This window comes from Dunckerocampus dactyliophorus, chromosome 14 (genome assembly GCF_027744805.1).
Source record: "Dunckerocampus dactyliophorus isolate RoL2022-P2 chromosome 14, RoL_Ddac_1.1, whole genome shotgun sequence".
Lineage (NCBI taxonomy): Eukaryota > Metazoa > Chordata > Actinopteri > Syngnathiformes > Syngnathidae > Dunckerocampus > Dunckerocampus dactyliophorus.
Window position 1 is genome coordinate 13,705,462 of NC_072832.1, and position 23,249 is coordinate 13,728,710.

General features: G+C 38.9%; 1 protein-coding gene across 2 annotated transcripts in view; it reads left to right on the forward strand.

The window, feature by feature from the left end:
• Positions 1-23,249, forward strand: part of wdr27 (WD repeat domain 27) — a 57,828-nt gene that overhangs the window by 21,118 nt on the left and 13,461 nt on the right. For both annotated transcript variants that reach the window (XM_054798669.1, XM_054798670.1), the window contains exons 21-23: positions 4,320-4,417; positions 12,515-12,617; positions 15,267-15,365. In XM_054798669.1, the coding sequence (XP_054654644.1) occupies positions 4,320-4,417; positions 12,515-12,617; positions 15,267-15,365 (300 nt within the window). The remainder of the gene's footprint in view (positions 1-4,319; positions 4,418-12,514; positions 12,618-15,266; positions 15,366-23,249) is intronic.

Genomic DNA, 23,249 nt, shown 5'->3' on the forward strand with positions numbered 1-23,249 from the left:
GTTAATACCAGAGGGGAAGCCAGTATGAGTGATGTGTTGGTTGTGAACGAAATGACTCTTGGAGCCGGCTCTTTGAAGTGAACGAGCTGTCATTTTTTTCGTCTTTTTTTCTGTTGAAGCCACATGTGTTGGGTCAAAATATGTATTGACACAAAGTAGTAGGGGTGCTCCGACGAAGCATGGACCGGTATGGGATTCTGACCGTATGATATAAAAATATCATACTGTAGTTTCACAGTTTCACTGTATTATAATTACAGCTCAAACATGTGTTATTTTGAAATACAGTAGACGTCCCTACAACGTAAAATAATCCGTTCCGAGAACGTTTATGTTATAGGGTTTTTATGTTATACGAAGCGTAAAGTACATGTAAATAGCCTAATCTGTTCCAAGATCTTCCCAAACCCACCCCTTTGGCCCTTCAAAATATTCCACCAAAGTCCACCAAATATGGTGGGAAAATATAAGAAAACGTTAGCATAAACATAGTAGAGTAACATTCCAATATAAAATAAGGTAATAAATAAGATTACTGTAAGGCTGAAAGGCGTCACCAAGTGTACAGTACTCTGTTAGTCTGAACTTGCACCGACTTAAAGAAAAAACAAAAACAAACTTGCACCGACTTTAAATTTGCCAAAGTGAAACCCCTTTTTTATGTTTTCATGAAAGAACTGAAGCTGTACTTCAAATCAAAATCCTCTGCTAATAACAAGAAAGCTATCAAGACTATAAATCTGTGCTCCCACTTCAATATCCTTAATTCAATTTAATTTTCATTGCTCACGTCCCCTGGTGTAACTTACTTTAATTATTATTATTATCTTATTTATTTATTTATTTATTTATCACTTTTCTTTATGTTTTTATTTCTTTAATCTCGATTTCTGTGTGATTTATTTTATGTGTTTTTGTTATCCAACTGTTATTTTTCAATGCCCTTGGTTTGATGCACTGTTAGTGTCATTTGTAAGGCATTAATAAAGTTGATTGAAAAAAAAAAAACGCTTTCTGTTATATGGAATTTCTTACTTAAGACGATGCAAAAACTTTACATAAATTATTTACGTTTAGTGGAATTTACGAAAAAGGAGGTTTACGTTATGCGAGGTACTACTGTACTTTTATTCATTTTCATTTTAGTCATTTTAAACCATATAATAGAACATGGTGAAAGTGTAAGCTATGTATTTAAAATAAATAACTGAATTCTTTGTAGATAAATAAAATGCAGTTCTCAATGCAGTCTACTGTGGCTAATCCTCCACAACATAATAAATATTTTCTTAGTAAAAACATAAACAAAGCAAAATGCAATTAAATGCAATCAAGTGGCTCAGGAGGTCACAATATATATAGATTTTTTTTAAAGCTTGTGTCCATCCATCCATCCATTTTTTTCAGCTTATCCAGGTCCGGGTTGCAGGGGCAGCAGTCTCAGTAGGGAAGTCCAGACTTCCCGGTCTCTAGCCACCTCTTTTAGTTCCACCAGGAGGACACCAAGGCATTCCCAGGCCAGCTGTGAGACATAATCCCTTCAGCATGTCCTATGTCCCGGCTGGACATTTCCGGAACACCTCACCAGGGAGTTTTTACCTCGACCACCACCGATGCTGCATGCAACTTGGCCTGCCGGTACCCGTCAGCTGCTTCAGGATTCCCACAAGCCATCCATGCTCGATAGGACTCCTTCTTCAGCTTGACGGCAGCCGTGACCTCTGGTGTCCACCATATCGGGGCTTGCCACCATGACTGACACTGACCACCTTACGGCCGCAGCTCCGATCGGCAGCCTCAGCTTTGGAGGCACAGAATACGGCGCATTTGGACTCCATATCCTCATCCTTCCCTGAGATGCAGGGGAAGCTCTGCCAGATGTTCCTAGCACACACTCACTAGACGTTTGGATCTCCCAGGTCTGTCTGGCATCCTCCCCCCGTCATCTAATCCACCAGGTGGTGATCAGTTGACAGCTAAGCCCCTCTCTTCACCTGCATGTCCAGAACATGCAGACGCAGGTCTGATGATAACGACTGCAAAGTTGATCTGCGGCCTAGGGTGTCCTGGTGCCAAGGGCACTTGTGGACATCCTTATGTTCGAACATGATGTTTGTTATGGACAAACTGTGATTCACACAGAAGTCCAATAACAACACACCGCACGAGTTCAGATCAAGGAGGCTGTTCCTCCCAATCACGTGACAGTCCATGTCCTAAGAACCAGATTTGGCCGCCGAAGGCCAGATCACTCAGGTGCGCGCCCTCGACCGCCATCCAAAACACATGCACCGGACCCTTATGCTTGCCCCCGCAGGTGGTGGGTCTATGGGAGGGAGATCCCGTGTGGCTTCTTTGGGCTGGGCCACACAGGCGACGGCCGAACCACCAGGCCTGGCTTCAGGGCGAGGCCCTGGTATCCCACGTCTGAGCGAGGTCCAATCCCTCATCTTGAGTTTGTTCAAAGGGTCTTCTGAATCACTCTTTGTCTGGCACGTCAGCTCGGACCTGTTTGCCTTGGGGGATCCTACCAGGGGCATATAGCCCCAGACAACTTAACTCCTAGGATCACTCAGGCACTCAAACCCCTCCACCACGATAAGGTGGTGATTGACGGAGGAGCTTGTAATGTTGCGTTATTATTTCATAGTGGCGAACATGCAGGTCACACTTTTCCACTAACCTCCGTTTCTGGGCATGCGATTGTTGTTAGCAATTGAGACGTTAAGTGGTTGTTGCTTGTTCAGTGGAGAGTAAATGGTTAATACCATTTATCCTCAACTCCTGTCTTATTCTGAATCACATCTCCACATTTGGTGACCCTCGACGTGAGTAATATGTTCACCTATATCTGCGGGTGCTTCTGGATACGTAGAAGTGCTGGGGCGTCTTGAGAATGGAATGGACTGCTTGTACTGGACTGATAATATGGGAGATTTTAGATGCAGGCCAATATAATCCGATACTCATTTTTTGCTGATATCAGGCTGATCTCCAATATCATTATCAGATAGGGACACCCCTACTAGAAAGGGTAGAGATGGGCTACACACACAAGCAAGCTGCGAAGGTAAAGAAAATGACCAACAGGAAACAAAAGCTGAGGCACTTAGTTTTTCTGAATGCCAATCTTGACTAACGACTAACAAAAACTGTTACCTGGATGCTGCTTTTTCTTTTCGTTTTGCACTCGGATTGGACCTTTTTGTCTAATTGAGATGGGCCTTGATGTTTTTGTGTAACATTTTTTTTGTTGTTGCAATCTGTCCCATGTGCAGGATGTAAATACAGCCATATAAACAAACATTTGATATTATTATATTTTTACATCAGAAATTCATTTGACACACATTTTGGGAAGAAATCAATTTAAGCAACAAAAAAAATCATAGGAGCTGTGCGGCAGTCGAAAGAGCCAACTCCTTTTAGGGAGCTGAGCCAAAAGAACTGAGCCAAAAGCTGTTTTATAATTATTTGTTTTTTGTTGCAATCTGTTCTATGCCGAGCATAGCCATATAAACAATAAGCATTTGGTGTAAATATATTTTTACATTAGAAATTGATTTTATACGTATTTTTGTAATAAATAAATTCAAGGAACAAAAAAAATTTAAGGAACCTGTTTAGTGACTCGACCCAAAAAGGTCAGTTCTCTAAAAAGAGTTGAACTTTTCATCACTAGCAGGGATAGCACCAGCCCCAAATAACACATATAATGTCCTTCTTAGACTTGGACTTCTTTTCAAGTCTCAAAGCGGGCCGACCGCGTGGAACTGCAGCTTGCGAAGCAACATTTCCATCACCTCCTCTGTAAAAATTCACCTGGAACTCATCAGAGAAGAGCAGAGGACTTCTCGGAAAATTCAACTGGAAATGCCGTCTCAGACTCCCGTTCTCACACTCTTGATGGAAATCTAAACAAAAAACACGCCGCTACTCTCTCCCCCTCGATTTCACACACACTTTTATGCATCATCTGAGAAGCTAGCAAGGAAGTCATATGAAATAGGTGCATGCATGTGCTCTGGAAACTGTATATTTAGAGGTGAGTGCTATCTTTCTGTAGTGGAGAAAGGATGGAAAACAAATTTTTGAAAAGAAAACATCTCACATTCCTGCTTCACTACCATTGGCTTTAATTTTACCTCTCCACACACTGTTGTGCGAAGTGGAATGAACTATTTGGATGTCGTTTGCTTATACGGGCTATCTTGGAAAAGTATTTCCAACACTGGATATGTTAAGAAGCTTAGTCGCAAACTATTCGAGTCATTCTTATCCTGATGAGGCGTTTTTGTTCATTTGTGTATATTTTACAGGGCTCAATGTTCAGCACACAGGCACCGGAATCATACAACCTCTTCCTCACCAGTGCAGTCACGGATGGTGTGAAGATGTGGGACCTTCGCACACTTCGGTTCGTGCAAAAGTATTCTTTGCTGTTGAATAGTTGACGATCTTCAACCACACAATGAAGTACACATAGTATGAAATGCATTTTCAAGTACTTGTGTTACACTAAAAATAAGTAAATATGGTTATACAGTAATCGCTAGTGAGCGTCAGCCATGACATTTTATTCGGGACGAACAAAATTCACGACCACTTATTTTTACGCACTTCATTTAGTCATTGTGAAAATATAGACTTTTTTTGTATAATCTGTTTTTTAAACCTCTATTTCTAACGTACCCTAGCCGGCGGTGGTGTTCTTATATGTCTTGGGTTTCAAAATTTGGATTTTGGAGCAAGTTGCCTTCTACGGTGGGTCAGAAGTGCAAAATACTTTAACAAACAGCCAAACAAATTACAATTACACAAACTGGAAGGGGAAGGTACCAAATCCCGGATTTCCAGGAAGTGATCACGTTTTAACCAATACGATATGGGGATTCAGTACATTCCCTTTCTGTTTTGTCGGTGGCAGGGAAATGCAAGAGACTAACAAACTGAAACACTTTAACATTTCAGGAAACAAATTAGTATTGCAGGAAACACATTAGCAAAAGGCGAAGCAAATTATGCATGCTGTTTATGTTAAATCACGATTAAAACGGTTAAAACCGAAGTAACATACATGCTGGTGTTTGCTTTGGTTAATTTGTTTTCTGAAATGTTAATTTGTTTTATGAAAAGGTTCCATCTTTCACAGTTTGTTAAAGTGTTTTGCGCTTCCCAGCCACCAAATACTTTTGCATATACAGATGCTACGGATGCTCCAATCAGCGTTTTTTTGCTGCCGATTCCGATACCGGTCATCCCTGAGTGAGATTGGCAATATTTATAATTAAAAAATAAACGTTAGGGACGATTGTTTTTTGTTTTGTTTTTTTTTGCCTTTGTTTTTTGTTAAGTGATTTTTGTACTATTTGGCACAAACCCAAATTTAATTTGATGCATGTTTTGGAGTAGTGTAATACGAATACATGGGAAATAAATATATATTTAGTTCAAGATAACAGCATTTACAGAGTAAAATAATACAAATAAATATCTTTATTAAATAGAAATCTGTCCTGCTTAACTTAAAACCAAAAAAAATTCAGTGTCCAGGTTGCAGGGGTCTCCACCTTCCATCGCTATTAGAACTATTTGTGTTTTATTTATGACTGGCAACATTTAAATTGTACACTACTTTATTTACCAAGTATATCTCCACTCAAACTGTGTGGCCATTGTCTTTATGCTATTTTGTGGTCATTTGTCATTATATAGAGGTATTAAGTCTCCGAACTAGCCACATTGCTTGTTTGTTTTAGACACAAAGGTTGAACGGCAAAATGTGTTTTTTACAGAAATCGGCCAATATTGATTAATAGCTGAACAATCGAAGCATCCCAACTTTTTGAGGAATCTATTACAGTGGAATGGTGAAACAACTTTTCTCATAGGAAGTAATGAAAATTCAAATGATTAGTCCTGATGTCAAAACTGTCTCCGTCATAAAAACTTTTTAACTGTAAAGGGAAGGTTAAAACCAACATTCAACATAACATTCATGCTTCATGCCAAATGAATGCAGATTTTAAAAAGGCACAAAACGTCAAAGAAATTAATTTCCAAAATCTGTGCCCTCAACATTAGAAATTCCACTCAGAAGATCACCACAAGGTACGACAGAAAGGCAAATGGATTAAAATAAGACCCCATGTACGCACTTGATGATGTAGAGTGAGTGGCACAGCCTTGGCAAGCGTCGGGACACATTTACTACGATGACTTACCAATAAAACATTATTTGCTGCACAGTCAAACATGACACGTTAACTCCCATCAGGGCGTTTAGTGACTGAAAGGTTTTTGTTAAACAAGCCCAAAGCTGTAAACGTTAACCATATCAAACAACCAAACACATTTTTATGTGTTTACCTCTCTCCAAATATAAAATAAATACCCACTTTTGAAAGTTTCCTCATTTGATTAGATGTCGTGTCAATGTGCTGTATGATATATTAATACAAAGGGAGTTGTTGAAAATACTGTCTTTGGCCCAGTTAAAGGAATTCCTGAGTAATTCATTCCTTCATGTCTAAAACAGCCTCTTTGTTTAAATCCTCATCCCAAATTTAGTTAAAACCTTAATGCTATCTAATAAATATTTGGGCCAGCTTTCAGACTTCTGGTTTTGGGATCTGTCTCCATGCTTCCCTCAGCAGATAAAATCCCACTGAGATTAAGCACATGGAGCCCCTTTTTAAACATTTTATAGTTCATCTTAATTTGATGTTCCAAATCATGAACCATCCATGTCATGGACAGAGATTAAAGAACTACAGACCTACAGTTTCTATAGCTGTGTAGACTAAAATAAATCAGCGCACAGCAATTTTTGTGTCACTGAGCACACCTCACAGTGATCATGTCCAAAGTGTCAATATTTAGTGTGAGTGCCATTGTTATCTAACACTACCTTAATCCACTTGGGCATGGAAACACTCATGCAGCCCCAGAAAGTGAAGCTACTACCAGCATGCTTGACTGTAGGCAAGATGCAGTTATCTTGATACTCACTAATGGATAGTATCTATACTAAGCTGTACACTGACTACTTTAAAGCGAGGAGTGTACTCGCTTTTGTGAGATGCTGTATACGTTGTGCGTAGCTCCTTTTTTCAGTTCATGTCACATTTTGTTTTGTATCAAACCATAAGGAGAAAACCTCCAAGCTTTTGGAAATATCACACTCATATTTGCATGTGGTGAAACTCAATCTTCATTTTATTTCCTCTGTCACTTCCAGAGATCCGTGTTGCTTTCTCCTGTGACTGAACCACATGTATGGCACATGTATGTATAGATAGATGTTTGCGGGATGCTTTTTATCCCACTTTATGTGAGAAAATGAGCGATGGATGGAAATGGCATATCCTTTAATATATACCAGTAGTCAGCCGACCAACTAAAGTAAGCCCATTTCATAAAACTGTCCCACAGTCTTATACTGTAGGCACTATAACTGTTCGACTCTTTATTTCCTGACCCACCATCACTCTGGAACAAGGTAAAATCTGACCACATGACACTTCTCAATTGTTCGAGTCCAATCTTTATCCTCCCTAACAAATGGAACCCTTTCTCCTCCAATTTGCCTCAATGATAAGCTGTTTTCTTAAGGCCACACAGCTGTTTAGCCCAAAATCCCTTGAATTCTTTTTGTATTATGCTTTCTTTCTTTTATTAAAAATAGCTGTTGATTTTGTACCATCTGATCTCACCAAACATTGAAATGAGCTCTCAAGATGGTTTTCCAACCACGCATCTTCCCACAAAATTATGGTTTACCACTATTGAATAATTCATTTGACACTTCTTAACCCAATTTTAGAGGCAATTCAGCAATCTCCTTAGTTGTTTTTGACATGGTTGTTTGGGAAATGAAAATCTAGTCACTGCATCAGTGTGTGTTCAGCAACATGTTGCCAGTTGAAACAACAAATCAATCACTGACGTAATTATCCAATGAAAGGCTCATTCCATTCAGGGTTTTTTAATATATAAACTGCAGCAGTATATTCACAGATGCCTGCCAATTACCTAGATACCTGACTCTGAATACTCAGAATCCACTGGCCTGCCACTCAGGAGGATCAGACCCTCCAGTGCAGTCTGTTAGTCAAATACCGCACAGTCATCACTCACACAACACCACGTGTGTGTGTGTGTGCGTGTGCATCTGTGTGTGTAGGGGGGACTCCAAGCTAAGCATCTCCTCCTTCAGTCAAAACATTTCATCCACATTCTGACCTAGAAAAACTGAAGTGTTTTTGCTCCAACCAGTTACAGTGTTTTCTGTCAGTGTCGTGATGGCAGGTGGTGTCAGCGCTTTTCAGCACTTTTTGTCTTTTTGACTACTCAAGTTTTCATTCATCGTATGCTCCAATATTAATAAGAGGTCAGTCACATCTTACACCCAACATGTGAAGAGTCAATGTTAGCCATGTTCTCTTACCAAATGGGAAAGCAATTCAGTGAGGTCAAAGACGAAAGAATGATTTAGATTTTCGACTTTACTCCCAACAGTGCCGCTGCTCTCCTCTGTTTTTCCCATCTGATCAGGTTTTACTAGCTGCCAATTACTTGACATGTTGTCACCGCTATAATATGTCACTGTAATTCCCATTTTCATCTGTAAATGTCTGTTTTCTCTATTTGAAGGTAACTGGGTCTTGGTGCTGGGAAATTACCTCTTGCTAACCGGGCTTGACCTCATGCCAGCACATTAGTGGACGGTGCTGCCCAGTGTTCCTGGGGAGACCCCTCAAATGCTGTTTTTGGTTGCGTTAGGACTTTTTTGCAGCTTTGTCAAGGCAGTTTAAGTCGGATCCACTGCTTTACGACCATAGCGGCTGTCTTTTGGGTCGGAATTGCTTCACATGCTTGCAAGTGGATTTTCATTTTAAAATCCCATCTCTTTAGAAACTAAAGATCTCTTTAGAAACTAGTTAGAAACTAGAAACTCTTTAGAAACAAGTTAAGTCTTATAACATTTTTGTACACTCTCAAAAAGTAAACATTTATTCATTTCTTCTCAACTGCTCCCACATAGAGGTTTGTTTTTAGTTAAACGTGTTGGTGTAATAACACAAAAGTACAGTAGTGCATCCGTTTTCATCAATAATCAGTTAGGAAAGGTTAGACTAAAACCAAAGTGTATGAAAAGCCAAAGCAATTTTTCTCATAGGACATAATGTAAATCCAATTAATCCATTACAGACACACAAAAAAAGAAAAACAAATAGATTTTATAGAGAAAATAGTTTTACATGCATAAAACAATGCCAAATAATTAAACAAATGTAACTTTTAACATCATTTTTACCTTTATTGAAGATTCTTGTTGGCAAAGACGGTGATGAGTGTGGAAGGAGTAGAGGAGGGCACGCCATCTTTGTACTTTGCAATAAGTTCTTTCTTGAATTCAATAGTGTTTCTCTTCTTTCTCAAATTGCTTTCACTAGCAACATTACTTGGCCCCATGGTGGGTTAAGGAGCAGTTGCGCTCCTATATATTACAGTTGACAATTCCACATGCCCAAAATGGAATAGGAAGAAGCAAGGCTTATTTAATCATCCCCTCCATCTGATTCACATCAATTGCTAATACATTTGTTCACTTCCTGTATTCAACATATGTCTGTGTGGGCTGTAACATGTAGGGTGCGTTGCTTGGGCACTCGATTCTGCGGAACAATACAGTGCAGGACAAACGGATTAGTTTTTTTACTTGCAATATTGTACGATAACTAAGACAGTACCCAACAACCGGGGCAAAATGTTGGTGCAAATATTCGTTGAAAACCGAATCATACAAAAAGTGGGGTGTTGGGAAACCGAGGTTTGACTGTATTGAGTAAATATAGGTATGTACAAGATGTTGACAAAAAACCTGTCATACAAGGGTCTATATCAAGGGATGCCCAAAGTCCACCTGGGGGGCCTCAAAACATTCAGAGCGACAAAGTCAGTCTTAAAGTTATTTTTTAACATTACCTCTGGGGAAAAAAATGGCTACAAGAACAAGTCAAGAAGATTTCACACTAATACTGTCTTCTTTGTCACCCATATCACAAAGTTCAACTGACTGATTAGCATATCCTGACTTAAATTGCATTATAGACAATAGATAAAGAATATCAAATCATCCCTGCATTCTTATTTTTTTTGTGTATGCAGCAATTGGTGACAAAAGTTTGGACACAGTGGTCTAAATGAATTTGATGTTCCGCATCTGTAGACATTTGTCATGTTATTTTTTTCAAACGATCTACGTCCATAGCCCTATTCATTGGGAATTCTATGTGACACGAGGGAGCTGACCTGGGCGAAGTCAAAAGGTTAAATCACTTTGCGTTATTAGGGATGTCCAATATTACTGGCCGATACTGACATAAAAATGACATTTAGGACCATATCGGTATACTTTTTTCAATATCAAACATATAATTATTGTTTGGTGACATCAAAATACATTGATTTTATATAATATTGAACCTGACGCGTAAAAAACCTGCATTGTTAGATCACGCGTCTTAAAAAGTGATTGCGACACTCTTTCTTCCATCAGTCTTCTAATTTCTGCTGAAGATTACAAAATAAGTGTGAAATTGACCTTTGACCTGAGGTAATTGATCCACTTTGTCATCAAATCCTGTTATATTAACCGTTCCCATGGTGAGAATGAGAAAACACAGAGCAGTGAGATGCTGACATTTAACCACCGATTGGTCCAGCTTTGGAAAAGAGATTGCCTCAAGGCATTCCATGGAAGTTGCATTCCCAAGAATGAGACAGGGAACGTGACCCTTGACCTCAGATGCACTAACATGACAGAGCTTGCCAGAGTTGAGCTCTCTGACACATCTTCAACAACAATTCGACACTATAATCTTAAAAAACTTGGCATTCATCTCTTAAAAAATGTGTGTCAGCGTGTGTTTTTTTTTTTTTTTTCCTTATTCCCCCCCAGCTCACTCAAACTTTCTAACAGGAACGATGCCTCTGACCTACTTTTAGCTCTCTTGGATGACTCGGACATGAATGTCAAAGGCATTTTCTCACCAGATCCTGTTAAGCCTTGGATCTGCCAACTTCCAATCTGCCAATTTCAGCTCATATAGAGACCTTTGCTCAGCTCGCTGTCAGTGGCATTGTAAAGACATTTCATGCTGTTGCAAAGCAAACGAAAGAGCCCAGTGTGTGGCGAGAGGCGGCCATTCGTCATCTTCTACGTCCTCTTTCCTGTCTTTTAGTTGAGCCATGCTCAACTTCTTCTCCTTCTCCAAGGATTTAGGTGTTTGTGAAACGTAAAAAAAAAAAAAAAATGCAGCACGTAGCTGTTTAGCAGATTTATATTTTTAACACACCTCTATGATGAGAACGGCACTAAGGCTTTAAATTTATGCATTTGATCCCACCAGAAGCAGATGACCAGAATATCTATAGTTTTTTCACGACTATTTTAAATTCAGGTTTTGTTATTTATTTTTTTCCAAAAAGTCAGACGAAAACCGAAGCATACAACAACGGGGGCAATCTTTCTCATAGGAAGTATCCATCCATCCATTTTCTATGCTGCCAATCCTCACTAGGGTCGCAGGTATGCTGGAGCCTATCCCAGCTGACTTCGGGCAAGAGGCAGGGTACACCCTGGACTGGTCGCCAGCCAATCACAGGGCACATATAAACAAACAAACATTCACACTGGCATTCATACCTATGGACAATTTAGAGTCGCCAATTAACCTAACATGCATGTTTTTGGAATGTGGGAGGAAACCGGAGTACACGGAGAAAAACCCACGCACGCACGGGGAGAACATGCAAACTCCAAACGGAGATTCGAACCCACATCTTCCAGATCTCCTGACTGTGTGGCCAACATGCTAACCGCTCGCTCACCACATAGGAAATTGTATAAATGTAAATAATCCTCATGAATCGTCATAAACACCCAAAAATATTACCAAAAAGTACATTTCATAGAGAATAATTACAGTTTTAATTTCAGAAAACAGTGAAAAGTATTAATAAACGACGAATGATGGAACCTACTGTTGATGCCGACTCCCGTACATTCTTGCGGGATCCAATTCAATAGTGTTTATCACCTTATTCATCAAATTGCTGGCACTCGCAACTTTCTTTGGCCCCATGGCATGTTATTTACCAGTCCCACTCAATAAAAAATGCATAGTGAGTCAGCAACACATAGGATGCTGTGTTTGGGCACTTGATTTCGCAGAACAATACAGTACAGGACAAATGGACCAGTTTGTTTTGTGTAATATTGTACGAAAATCAGAACAGTGTACAAAAACCGAGGCATATTTTGGTGACATTTCTGACAAAAAACAAATCATATGCAAACTGGGAAGTAGGAAAACCAAGGATTGTCTGTACCTCTAAAACTTAATTCGAACTGTCAGTTTATTTAACCCGTTCATGGTATTGACACTCAAATAGTTAGACACTCTTTGTTAAAGGTTCCTCACCAATGTATGCATTTTGTCTTCAGGTGCGTGCGCCGTTATGAAAACCACATCAATCGCTGCCATTCCTGCTCTTCCGCCATTTCCCCGTGTGGTCGATTCATAGCCTGCGGCTCTGAGGACAACTGTGTAAGTTTTAAACACGCAAATTTTTCCTACGAAGAGTGAACATTGAGAAATTAATAGTGTGCTAACACAAGCTGACGTAAGTGTTTGTGAATAAGAACTCAGTGCAGGTTCTGGATATACATGATTTACACATGATTAAGACTTGTCATCAGTGTGTGGTTTTGATATTTTCCATCCATCCATCTTCTATGGCGCTTATCCTCAATGGGGTCACGGGGGTATGCTGGAGCCTATCCCAGCTGACATCGGGCGAGAGACGGGGTACACCCTGGACTGGTAACAAGCCAATCGCAGGGCACATATAGACAAACAACCATTCACACTCACATTCCTACCTACAGTATGGAAAATTTAGAGTTGCCAATAGACCTAACATTTTTTCTATTTTCACATCATGTAATTTAATACATAAATAGATCTAAATCTCGGCCAGTGTAACACTAGAAGAATGGCAGATCATGCCATTTGTGGTACGGTAAATGATTGCACAAAGCGCACTTATCTTACTTGTTATAGTTAATTTAACCATTTAGAGCGAACTTGAATCTCCTCTATAAGGGACTTGGTATGCAGTACTTGGACATTCAAAGACCCTAAACACTATTTATTCAAGTCCATACTATTCATTCATGCATTCATTTTCTATACCGAGTTTAAATGGTGTTTAATGTTTAATTAATTAATTTTCAATACCGCTTGTGCTCATTAGGGAGAGGCAGGGTATATATCCTGGACTGGTTACCCAGTCACTCACAGGACTCATATAGACAACCATTCACACTCACATTCACACCTATGTACAATTTAGAGTCTTCAGTTAACCTGACATGCATGTTTTTGGAATGTGGGAGGAAGCCTGGAGAAAACCCATGCACGCACAGTGACAATATGCAAATTCAAGATGAGATTTAAACCCTCGATGTCCTGGCTGTGTGAACAACTTGTATGGCCTTAAATTTCAGTACATACCAAAACTTTTCTTAAAAATCCCCAAATTCAATTTTACAATAATGAAATGCATGAAATTCCATCGATATAGCTCTTTTTTTTTCTATATTACCATTCTTCATTGCCGACTGGTTGGGAGAAATCAGGAGATTCTAATGTCTCCTAGAGTCAAGGGCTCACGGTCCATTATGAACTCCCACTTGATGGTTGCTTGTCTGATAAAAGACTGAAGCGAGGATTTTTTTCTGTTTGTTTTGTTTTTGTACTCAGACATTTTTAATTGGTCTCAGACCTTTTTCCAAAGTCTAATTCAACATTCATTTTGAAATAGTGCTGTTAAATTGATTTTCCAGACAGTGACTTTTACTTGCCTTCGAAGCATCTTTTGGAAAATGTCCTGCTTCTTCTTAATGCTGTTTGTATAAGTAAAACAAAAAAAACAGTGGAATATAAGATATTCACAAAATAACATTTAGTTGGATTTAGGATAGTGCAAACATAAAAAAAATACCTTAAATGTGCATTATTAGGGCAGGGGGATATACTGTAGTGAAATTATATTATTTTCATCTCACACTCATATCTTGATATGTATTTGAATACAGTATATTTTAGAAAGACACTATACACTCATATTTGACTTCTACCAATTATTACAAAGTGATTTCAGCATCTCTAAAAAGCCCTTTGTCTCATACATCTTTCAGTTTCCTTTTAAAACATCAGTAACCTTCATATAAATGAAGACATCTCAGGTTAAATGTTGCACTGAATTGACAAAAAGTCCCCACCATACACACATCACAGAGGAAACATATTTACCCATGGACCATTTGCCTCACTTTTAAGTATTTTTTTTCTGATAAGTCCAATACAAAACAGCTGCAGGAATCTGATGAATTGCCGTCTGGTAAGAAACGTCTATCTATCTCCACATCTGTTTTTAGCAAGCACGTGGCTCTTAAAGTTTGATGATTGTAGCCAGAAACATACAAAAAAAAATTTGGGCAGTTGATAACACATTCACGTCTCTACACTAAGAGTTCTCATCACACACTGAATGTAAGAGCTTCTAAACAGCTGTGCATGACCTTTGGGACACACATCCTTATATTGTCATGTTCTTGTTTTACCTTGATATACCCATCACTCAGATTCTGGACTGGACCCATCAGACTACATGACACTTTCCCATTGCACCGAAATCCATTCTACAATGTTTGCCCTCATACTGATAAGTGATTTTTGTAAGGCTACATGTACATTTTCCGTAAGGCTACATGTACATTTTCCTTCTCCTTTCCTTCCTTAATAAACTCTTAAACATTTCAGTTATATGGTCGACCAGGAAGATGATGTTTCACACGATTTAATCAGTGGCCATTTAATGCAGACAATAAAGGTTTGGTAAACCTGCAGCAGTAGCCCCTTTTCCACGACCACAGGAAATGGTTTAGAAGTGACAATTTACAAGCTACCCACTGCATCAATAGGGGTTGAATAACTTGGCAGCTGAAGCATATTAATCACTGCAGTAAATATCCAAACACAGAAGGTTTGACATGTAAAGTTTACCTTAACCTTATGTCAATGGCAGTGTATGATGAACTTCCATCACTAAACGTCATCTTCTACATTTGTTCTCATTTAATAACTATTAGTCACCGGTTTTTCTTGAGTTCCTTTTTTTTCTCCTCTCAGGCTTACGTGTACGACGTCAGGAGCAGCAGCTACCTCCACAAGCTGCAGAGACACTCCGAAACAGTGCTCAGTGTGGCTTTCAATCCTGCTACACCACAGGTGAAAATCTCTTTGAAATGATTTTTAATGTCATTTACATACCACGACTAATGACCACAAATATGACAATATTACAAATTCAATCCATCAGGCGTATCAGGCTGTGTTCTATATTGTTACAAAGTAAATTTATTGGCATTCCCTGGAATAATATAGTGTAAATGTAAAATCAGTATAATCCATCCATCCAGTTTCTATGTAGCATATCCTCATTAGAGTCGCGGGGGTATCCCAGCTGACTTCAGGTGAAAGGCAGGGTACACCCTGGACTGGTCGCCAGCCAATCACAGGGCACATACCTGTATAGACAAACAACCATTCACGCTCACATTCATACCTATGGACAATTTTGAGTTACCAATTAACCCAACATGCATGTTTTTGGAATGTGGGAAGAAACCGGAGTACCCGGAGAAAAACCCACGCACGGGGAGAACATGCAAACTCCACACAGAGATGCCCAAGCGCAGATTCGATCCCAGGTCTTCCCGATCTCCTGACTGTGTGGCCAACGTCAGTAGAATAAAAAATGCATTTATTTTTGAAAAATATGAAAGAAATAGCACAACATACATACACAGTAAATTGTCTGCTGCAAATACTGTATGTATTGTCTTGTCACAGTTTACATCAAGCAAAGATCACCTTTATACTCTAACTAGGCTCCAATGCAGATGGAAACATACATTTGCAAAGGTAGGCAAATTTTAAAATACAGTGGAACCTCGGTTTCCATCATTAATCCATTCCAAAAGGTCAGACGAAATCTGAAACATGAAAAACTTTTTCAATTTTTTCCATGTAATTCCGTTCCACACACCCAAAAATGTTAACACAAAACATAAATTTTGTAGAGAGTAATTATAGTTTTATATGCCAAAAAAACAATTTCAAATAATTATAAATGAAGAATGAAATGGACAAATGAACATTTAACCATCATTTTTACCTTTATTGAAGACTTGTTGGTGAACATAGCGATGAGAAGAGGGGAGCGGAGGGGATGGAAGAGCTGTATATTTGTTCACTTGAACTTTATTGTAAACTTGATCATCACACACACTGTCACTTTCTGTAATGTCTCTCCCTTAAACCGTTCCCCTTGTAGGAACCTTTACATTACAATCCTATTGTAACAGACGCTTTGTACTTTGCACTTTTCTACGAGTTCTTTCTTGAATTCAGTAGTGCTTCTCACCTTCTTTATCAAAGTTCTAGCACTTGCAACTCTCTTTGGCATCGTAGTGGGCTAGATTGCAGCTGTAATAATTAAAAAAAAAAGCCCACCGAACACTCTCAAATGCGCAGTGCGCTTGAATGTTTCATCAACACACGGCACACAATGCTAATCATTAGGAGGAAGAATGTAGACAGAAACAGAGTTGTTCATCATTATATGCACATTTTTTGAACAAATAAACCACCCCACACACATATTAAAGATGATTAAAAGATTCCCGAGCCGGAATCTGTCTCTAGTGGCCAAACTCTAAAAAAAACCCCCACTATCCATTCCTATGTGTGGATGCTTTGTTTGGCTGTACAATAACCAAGACATTGTACGAAAACCGAGACATCCAGAAATTTTGGCAATAATTTTTGTCCAAAACTGTATCATACAATTGGGGTGTATGAAATCCAAGATTTGTCTGCACTACATAATATGAATGCCCACTGTCCCATGAAACTTGTTGTCTTTTGGGAATGAACCTGTTTTAAATCTACAGGTCCTTCTTTGTAACACTATTTAGCAACACAGTGGTACATTCACATTCCAGTGGAAAGTTTGATCCATGGCCACTGGGTGGCTGAATTACAGTAATCTGCACAGTTGGGAGACACACTTCATCAATCAGTGCTTGCTTGCTCTCGGTCAGAACTCCTGCATATTTTATTTTGCAGCTCTAGCAGAAAATCAACAGCTGTTGGCACTAATGTAGATTTTTTTCCACCCAGGTGTCAGGCAGATAGACTTAAACATGTTATTATAAAGAATTCCGTGTTTGCAGCAGTATTAATTCATATTATGGGAAAATTCCAAATGCATTTTATCAAAACTATATTTCACCACAGTTGTTCTAGCAATTCATCAGCTAATGCAATTCGATAAAGAATATTTACCTTTAACATACTTTTAGTCGTATTATGAGGAATTCCTCACTTACAATGATTGATCGGCAAGTGTATATGACGATAGGAATACTTGATTTCAAAATAATGTTCTGTCAAGACCAGCCTAAATGGCTTACATGGAGATGCACACACACACACACGAGGTCACCCACTCTCCAAAAGATCATGTTGACTTTTGTACTGCTAGTAAAGGTTACATTCTTGATTGACAGGGATGTTATTTACATTACATGTACATAGTTTATTAGCTTCACTTTCTCCACACAACATATATGTCGCTATTATCTATCATACTACTCTGATTTATGTGAGTACCCTGAAGGGACTATCATCTCATCCAATATGTATTTTACGAAAAACAGAACGGGGTGAATTGTGAGGTTAAAATATGTTTTTTACCTTGTTGCGCCTTGAAGGTAACCTATTGAACAGATAATTAGCACGGTATGATAAAATGATGCTATATACTGTACCTACTGTACCTGGAATGTCAAATTATTAGGGTTGAAGCAATTTGTGTTCGATGTGTTCATCCATATGTAATGAGGCCACTTACTGGTTTATGGGGAACGACGTAAGACGCTAAAAAACACAATTAGCATTAGTACAGTGGAATGTTGCTTAGCGTCATTAATTCATTCCAGAAGGTTCCGACTCTTAATGAAATGGACGTTAACTGAATCAATTTTTCCCGTAACGAATAATGTAAATCCAATTAATGCATTCCAGAAAGCCAAAAATGTTAACACAAAGCATGTTCTTATAGTTTTACAATTATAGTTTTACATGCAGAAAACAATAAACTTGCAAGTGCCAGCATTTTAACAAAGAAGGTCAGAAACACTATGGAATTCAAGAAATCAGTCATGGGAAAACAGGAAGGTGGTGGTGGTTGATCCCGCTGACACATCGTGTCTTTCGGAAAAGTCACATCTTCAATGAAGGTAAAAGTCAAAAGCTTAAATTGTTATTTATCCCTTCCATTCGTCATTTATATGCATTTAGAATTGTTTTATGTGTGTAAAACTATAGTTGTAAAACTATAAAAATGTGTTTTGTGTTAACATTTTTGAGAGTCAACCACTAATGACATCATAGACGGGCAACGTAGTGTAGCTGACTGCCGGTTCCAGCTGGCATTTTGGTAGCTACCTAATAGGATGCTAAAAAGGAAGGATTATTTGGGATAAAAATACATAAAGAACACATTTGGACTCATGCAGTGTATTAATAACATGACAAGATGCGTGGCATATTGTACGCTAACCAGAGAATGCATGTAAACCAAGGCAAAATTGTGGCATACATTTTTCACGTTAACCAACAAAAATTGCTAACCGGGGATGGATGCTAACAGAAGTTCCACTATATCTGAAATGATTTAGTGATACTTGTACAATACAGGAAAACAACCTGTGCTCAGCTTCCTTTTTAATGTTGCATCTCTGGGCCACATGTTGACCATATTTATTGCTGTGAGAACCCTCCAACGCAAGGCCCACGCAGACAGATAACGCAATGCATATTTTCCACTCATTTACCACTCATGTTTTCCATCCTAATACTCAAAAGACCATCAAGGCGGGCCGATCCACGTCTGTGGTTCATTCCCTCAGGTTTAGCTTGCTACTTGCTATAAAATCTTGGGGATTTCACGTGGCATACCTCTGTCAAAAAAATGTTATGCTCCTCTCTCTTTGGATCTGAGTTGGTAAGCTGGAGCGTTGACTTGCAAAGTACTTTCATACATGCAAAAGACGTTATTGTTGTTCCTGTGGGGGTTTTTTTCTCGTTTGTGTGACAAAAATATAGTTTTCCAATGCAAGCTGTGCCTGAAAAACAAGATGTGCCTGCAGTCGCTCCCTCCTATGTATTATGGTATTTAAGAGCTTCGGTATCATATGTAAAGGCAAATCAAAAATGTTGTACCTAGCCTGAGACAAATCAACAGTCAGCTCTGAGAAACAGGTTACTGGGTCAGACTAGGGAAATAGGCTCAGTGGGTCTGTGCTTTATTTGGGTTAGCGTGATAGCTGTGTTTTTTAAACCCAACCTGTTGATAGCTCCTCTCATGTTGTTCCACGCCAGCGATGGAAAACATCTTTATCACATTATACATCTACATCTACACGATACGTTGGAAAGGGCTGCGATCTGTTTTTAGTCACGTCTAATGCAGTCTACCAACTTTCTGTCTTTTCCATGACCCAAAGGCCCTATCCTATTTTGAATTGTGATACATTTGTACTATATTATATGCATTTCATTATATTTATATAATGAACAGGAAGGCTCTGGATGTTGAGGGACTTGTCCTGGCTGACATGTCTCTTCAACATTGCGTAGAAGTCGGGAACAGTACCTCTGGATTGGAATACCAGGGTGGTGGTCCCACTTTTCAAGAAGGGTGACTGGAGGGTGTGTTCCAACTATAGTGGGATCACACTTCTCAGCCTCTCTGGGAAAGTCTATTCCAGGGTGCTGGAGAGAAGGGTACGACCGTTTGTCAAACCTCGGCTATAGGAATTGCAATGTAGTTTTCGTTCCAGTCGCGGAACACTGGACCATCTCTACACCCTTGCAAGGATACTGTAGTGTACAAGTGAGTTTGCCCAATGTGGAACGAATTAATGACGCTAACCAGGGTTCCACTGTATGTATTTCATACACAATATAGTTCCATATCTTCATTGTTATCATTTAATTGCACTTTCTCGTTCAACAACTTCAAATACTATAGACAAAACAATTTGTGATTGAGTATACAACTGAAACAAAATATGAATTATCTATCCGATGTATCAACACCATGTTTCCGTGGTCGTGGAATCACTGCTCTGTATTATATATAAAATACATTTTATAGAGAAAAATAGTGAAAAGATTATGAAAGATGGTTAATTTCGAGCCTTAGTAAAAGTACATTACACCTGTATATTTACAGAGCAAAGAGGATTAAGCACATGACTTTTGGAGAGCAAGAAATTAGGACCTTACAATAATGGGATGTAAACAGATGGAGAGAAGGTGAGAGGAGCTTAGTGCGTAATGTGAAATCCCCAGACAGTGTAGGCCTACAGCAGAATAGCTAAGGGATGATTCAGGACAAGCCTGAGCCAGCCCGAGCTTTAAACTTTCAATCATGCAAACACACTTTTGTTCGAATGACACTTAAATATTTCTTATCCATATTTTTCTTATTTAAGTGGAAAGAGGTTTATTGATCCATTCCCAGATTCAACAAAAGTTGGCTAAATAAAAAGTTAACACATCAAGAGACAAATGCAAGTAAAAACCCAATGTGGTAATATTTTGATATCGACTACAAAATGACAGAGTGTGTTATAATGTATTGGCAGACTTAAGTGGACATGTGTCATACTACATGGATTGTAACATTCATATAAGTTGGAACTTTCCAGAACAATGATGCACTGGCTACATTTACAAGTCAGAGACATCCAATAAAACAGGCCTACAGTCATGTAGTCATACTGTTAGATGGACGAATTTTTTATTTCTTGTTTCTTCTCGCGGTTTTGCAACACAGTATAACTCTGTGGAGAATATACTACCCTTTCAGAAAAAGCATACAAGAAAGCAAGTTTAACTTTTATTATGGAAGCAAGCTTTTTGAGCCTTTAAACCCACCGTACTTTGTTTTAGATAGGCCATGTTTACACGAGCATAGATATTTTCAAAAACGCACATTTCGCTCCGGTGTTAAAAAAAAAACAAAAGTGGAGTTTAAAATTAATTTTCTTGTCCTTGTGAAAGCGCATTTACAGGCTGTCGTGTGCATTTTGGTCATTGAGAAGCCTGAAAAAGAAGCCACAGCTGACCTGGTTGTGCTTTATGACGACATGTTTGTCAACATACAAGTAGATGTACAATACCGTGTACAGTCGTCCCTCGCTACATTCGGACATCGCCCCCTCACTCTATTGCGTTTTTTCCAAAATGTATTATTGCTGTTTCGTATTGACTATGGCCTTTTATTAGTCCAAAAATATTGAAAGACCAGTTATATGCAGTAGGGGTGTCACAAGATCTGGCGAGATTAAAACGTGATAAGATTTCTCGTTAAAAAAAAAAGTCTCATGGGCACTCAGCCGAAGACGATAATAAATAAATTAATCACACAATAAATGAACATGATTTTGCCGGCCTTAATATATTGCCATGTTCATGCGTGTCATAATGTCATAATAGAAAGCCATAAACAGGGTTTGTATGCTCTAACTATGAAAATATTCAGTTTGTTAATATTGAATCCTACTTGGAAATTTGTTTATTGCAGTTGGGTGTGGAACAAATTAACCACAATAAACGAGGGACGACTGTACCTGTAATTTATAAAATCAGGACTCATTTATACGGAGCACAGGAGTCATCATGAAACTGTGTAAATCGTCCATGTGTGTTATAAGCCTAACACTGCACGAAATGAAGCCAGCACCCATAAGTCAACAACTTAATCACTTGTCTTGTGTTGTTAAATAAGGTTTAAATACATGTGATAATGCCACACATTCCTTATGACACAAGCCGATCTATACACAAACGCTAAAGCTGGAGGTGAAAATCTCCATTCTGGTTGGAGTTTCAAGGACAAAAACTTAGGTTTGTGTGTGGACGAGAGGCCAAAACACAGAGGAAAAGAAGCCGATTTAAAATACCCGTGTTCATATGGACGTGGCCTTAGTGTGTGTAACAGCAGCACACAGCTCTGTACAGTCATGTCACATTGATACATGCTGAATTACTACCTTTTGTTACATTTTAAAATCTTCACAGATCTTTGTAACAGTCCTTGGCATCAATAAGCACAGCGATGAGTTCGATGGGTACAATTTTTATTTATTCGTGAATACCGCGAAACTAAAATACAGTAAAACATAACATTTATTAAAACTCTCTCTCACACACACGTCAGTATCCCTTCAATACAACAATACAATGCAAAAATAACTCACCACTAATAAAAAGCCACATACCTCTTTTCACCTACCAAGGGTGCAAATAAGACGCTGTTAACCAATAACCTCATTGAATGGCCACATTTATTCGGCTTCATCCTTCGCTCCCTGTTGCAAACACACTCACGTAAATATTGGGCTTATCAACGATAATCTTGATTTAACTATTATTAGGTTAACTTGCCACTTTCAGTGGGTTGTCAGCTCTCCTAACGAGCTCAGTGCCTGCTGACTCATGTGGCAAACTGGCGTGTGACATCACTATCTCAGCCCTTCTTTTTCTACTTTATGGGGTGCTCAATGAAAGAAAACAAATTGGCTACTCTGGCCACTTACAATGTTTAAAAAGTGTAAGACTCCACACGTGACATTTTAAACATGACCAACACAGCACGCCACACTCTTAAGTCTTGTCCCCCAAACAAGAAGTCTCACGCAATCAAAAGTAACCTGATGCAGTACCTGACCTGTGAGAGGCAGCAATGTGCCACAGGGCACCAAAACTGCTGGAAAACAAAACGAAAATGCAGCCGCTAAGCTAACCTTTAGTTCATCTGGTAACTCCATTGCTGTGAGACTTTCTTGCCATTCTCCATGTCGTTTATATTGGAGTAAAAGGACACACTACAGTATATCAACAGTTGCTGAGCTGGTCCTCCATTTCTCAAGTGCATCTCACCGTGAGCTTCTTGTTGTCGTCTGTCGTCGTTGGTAGTGCTTATTCAGTTAGCTTGCTTCCTGACCGGCGATTGTTCCGTTCCACATGGCTTGG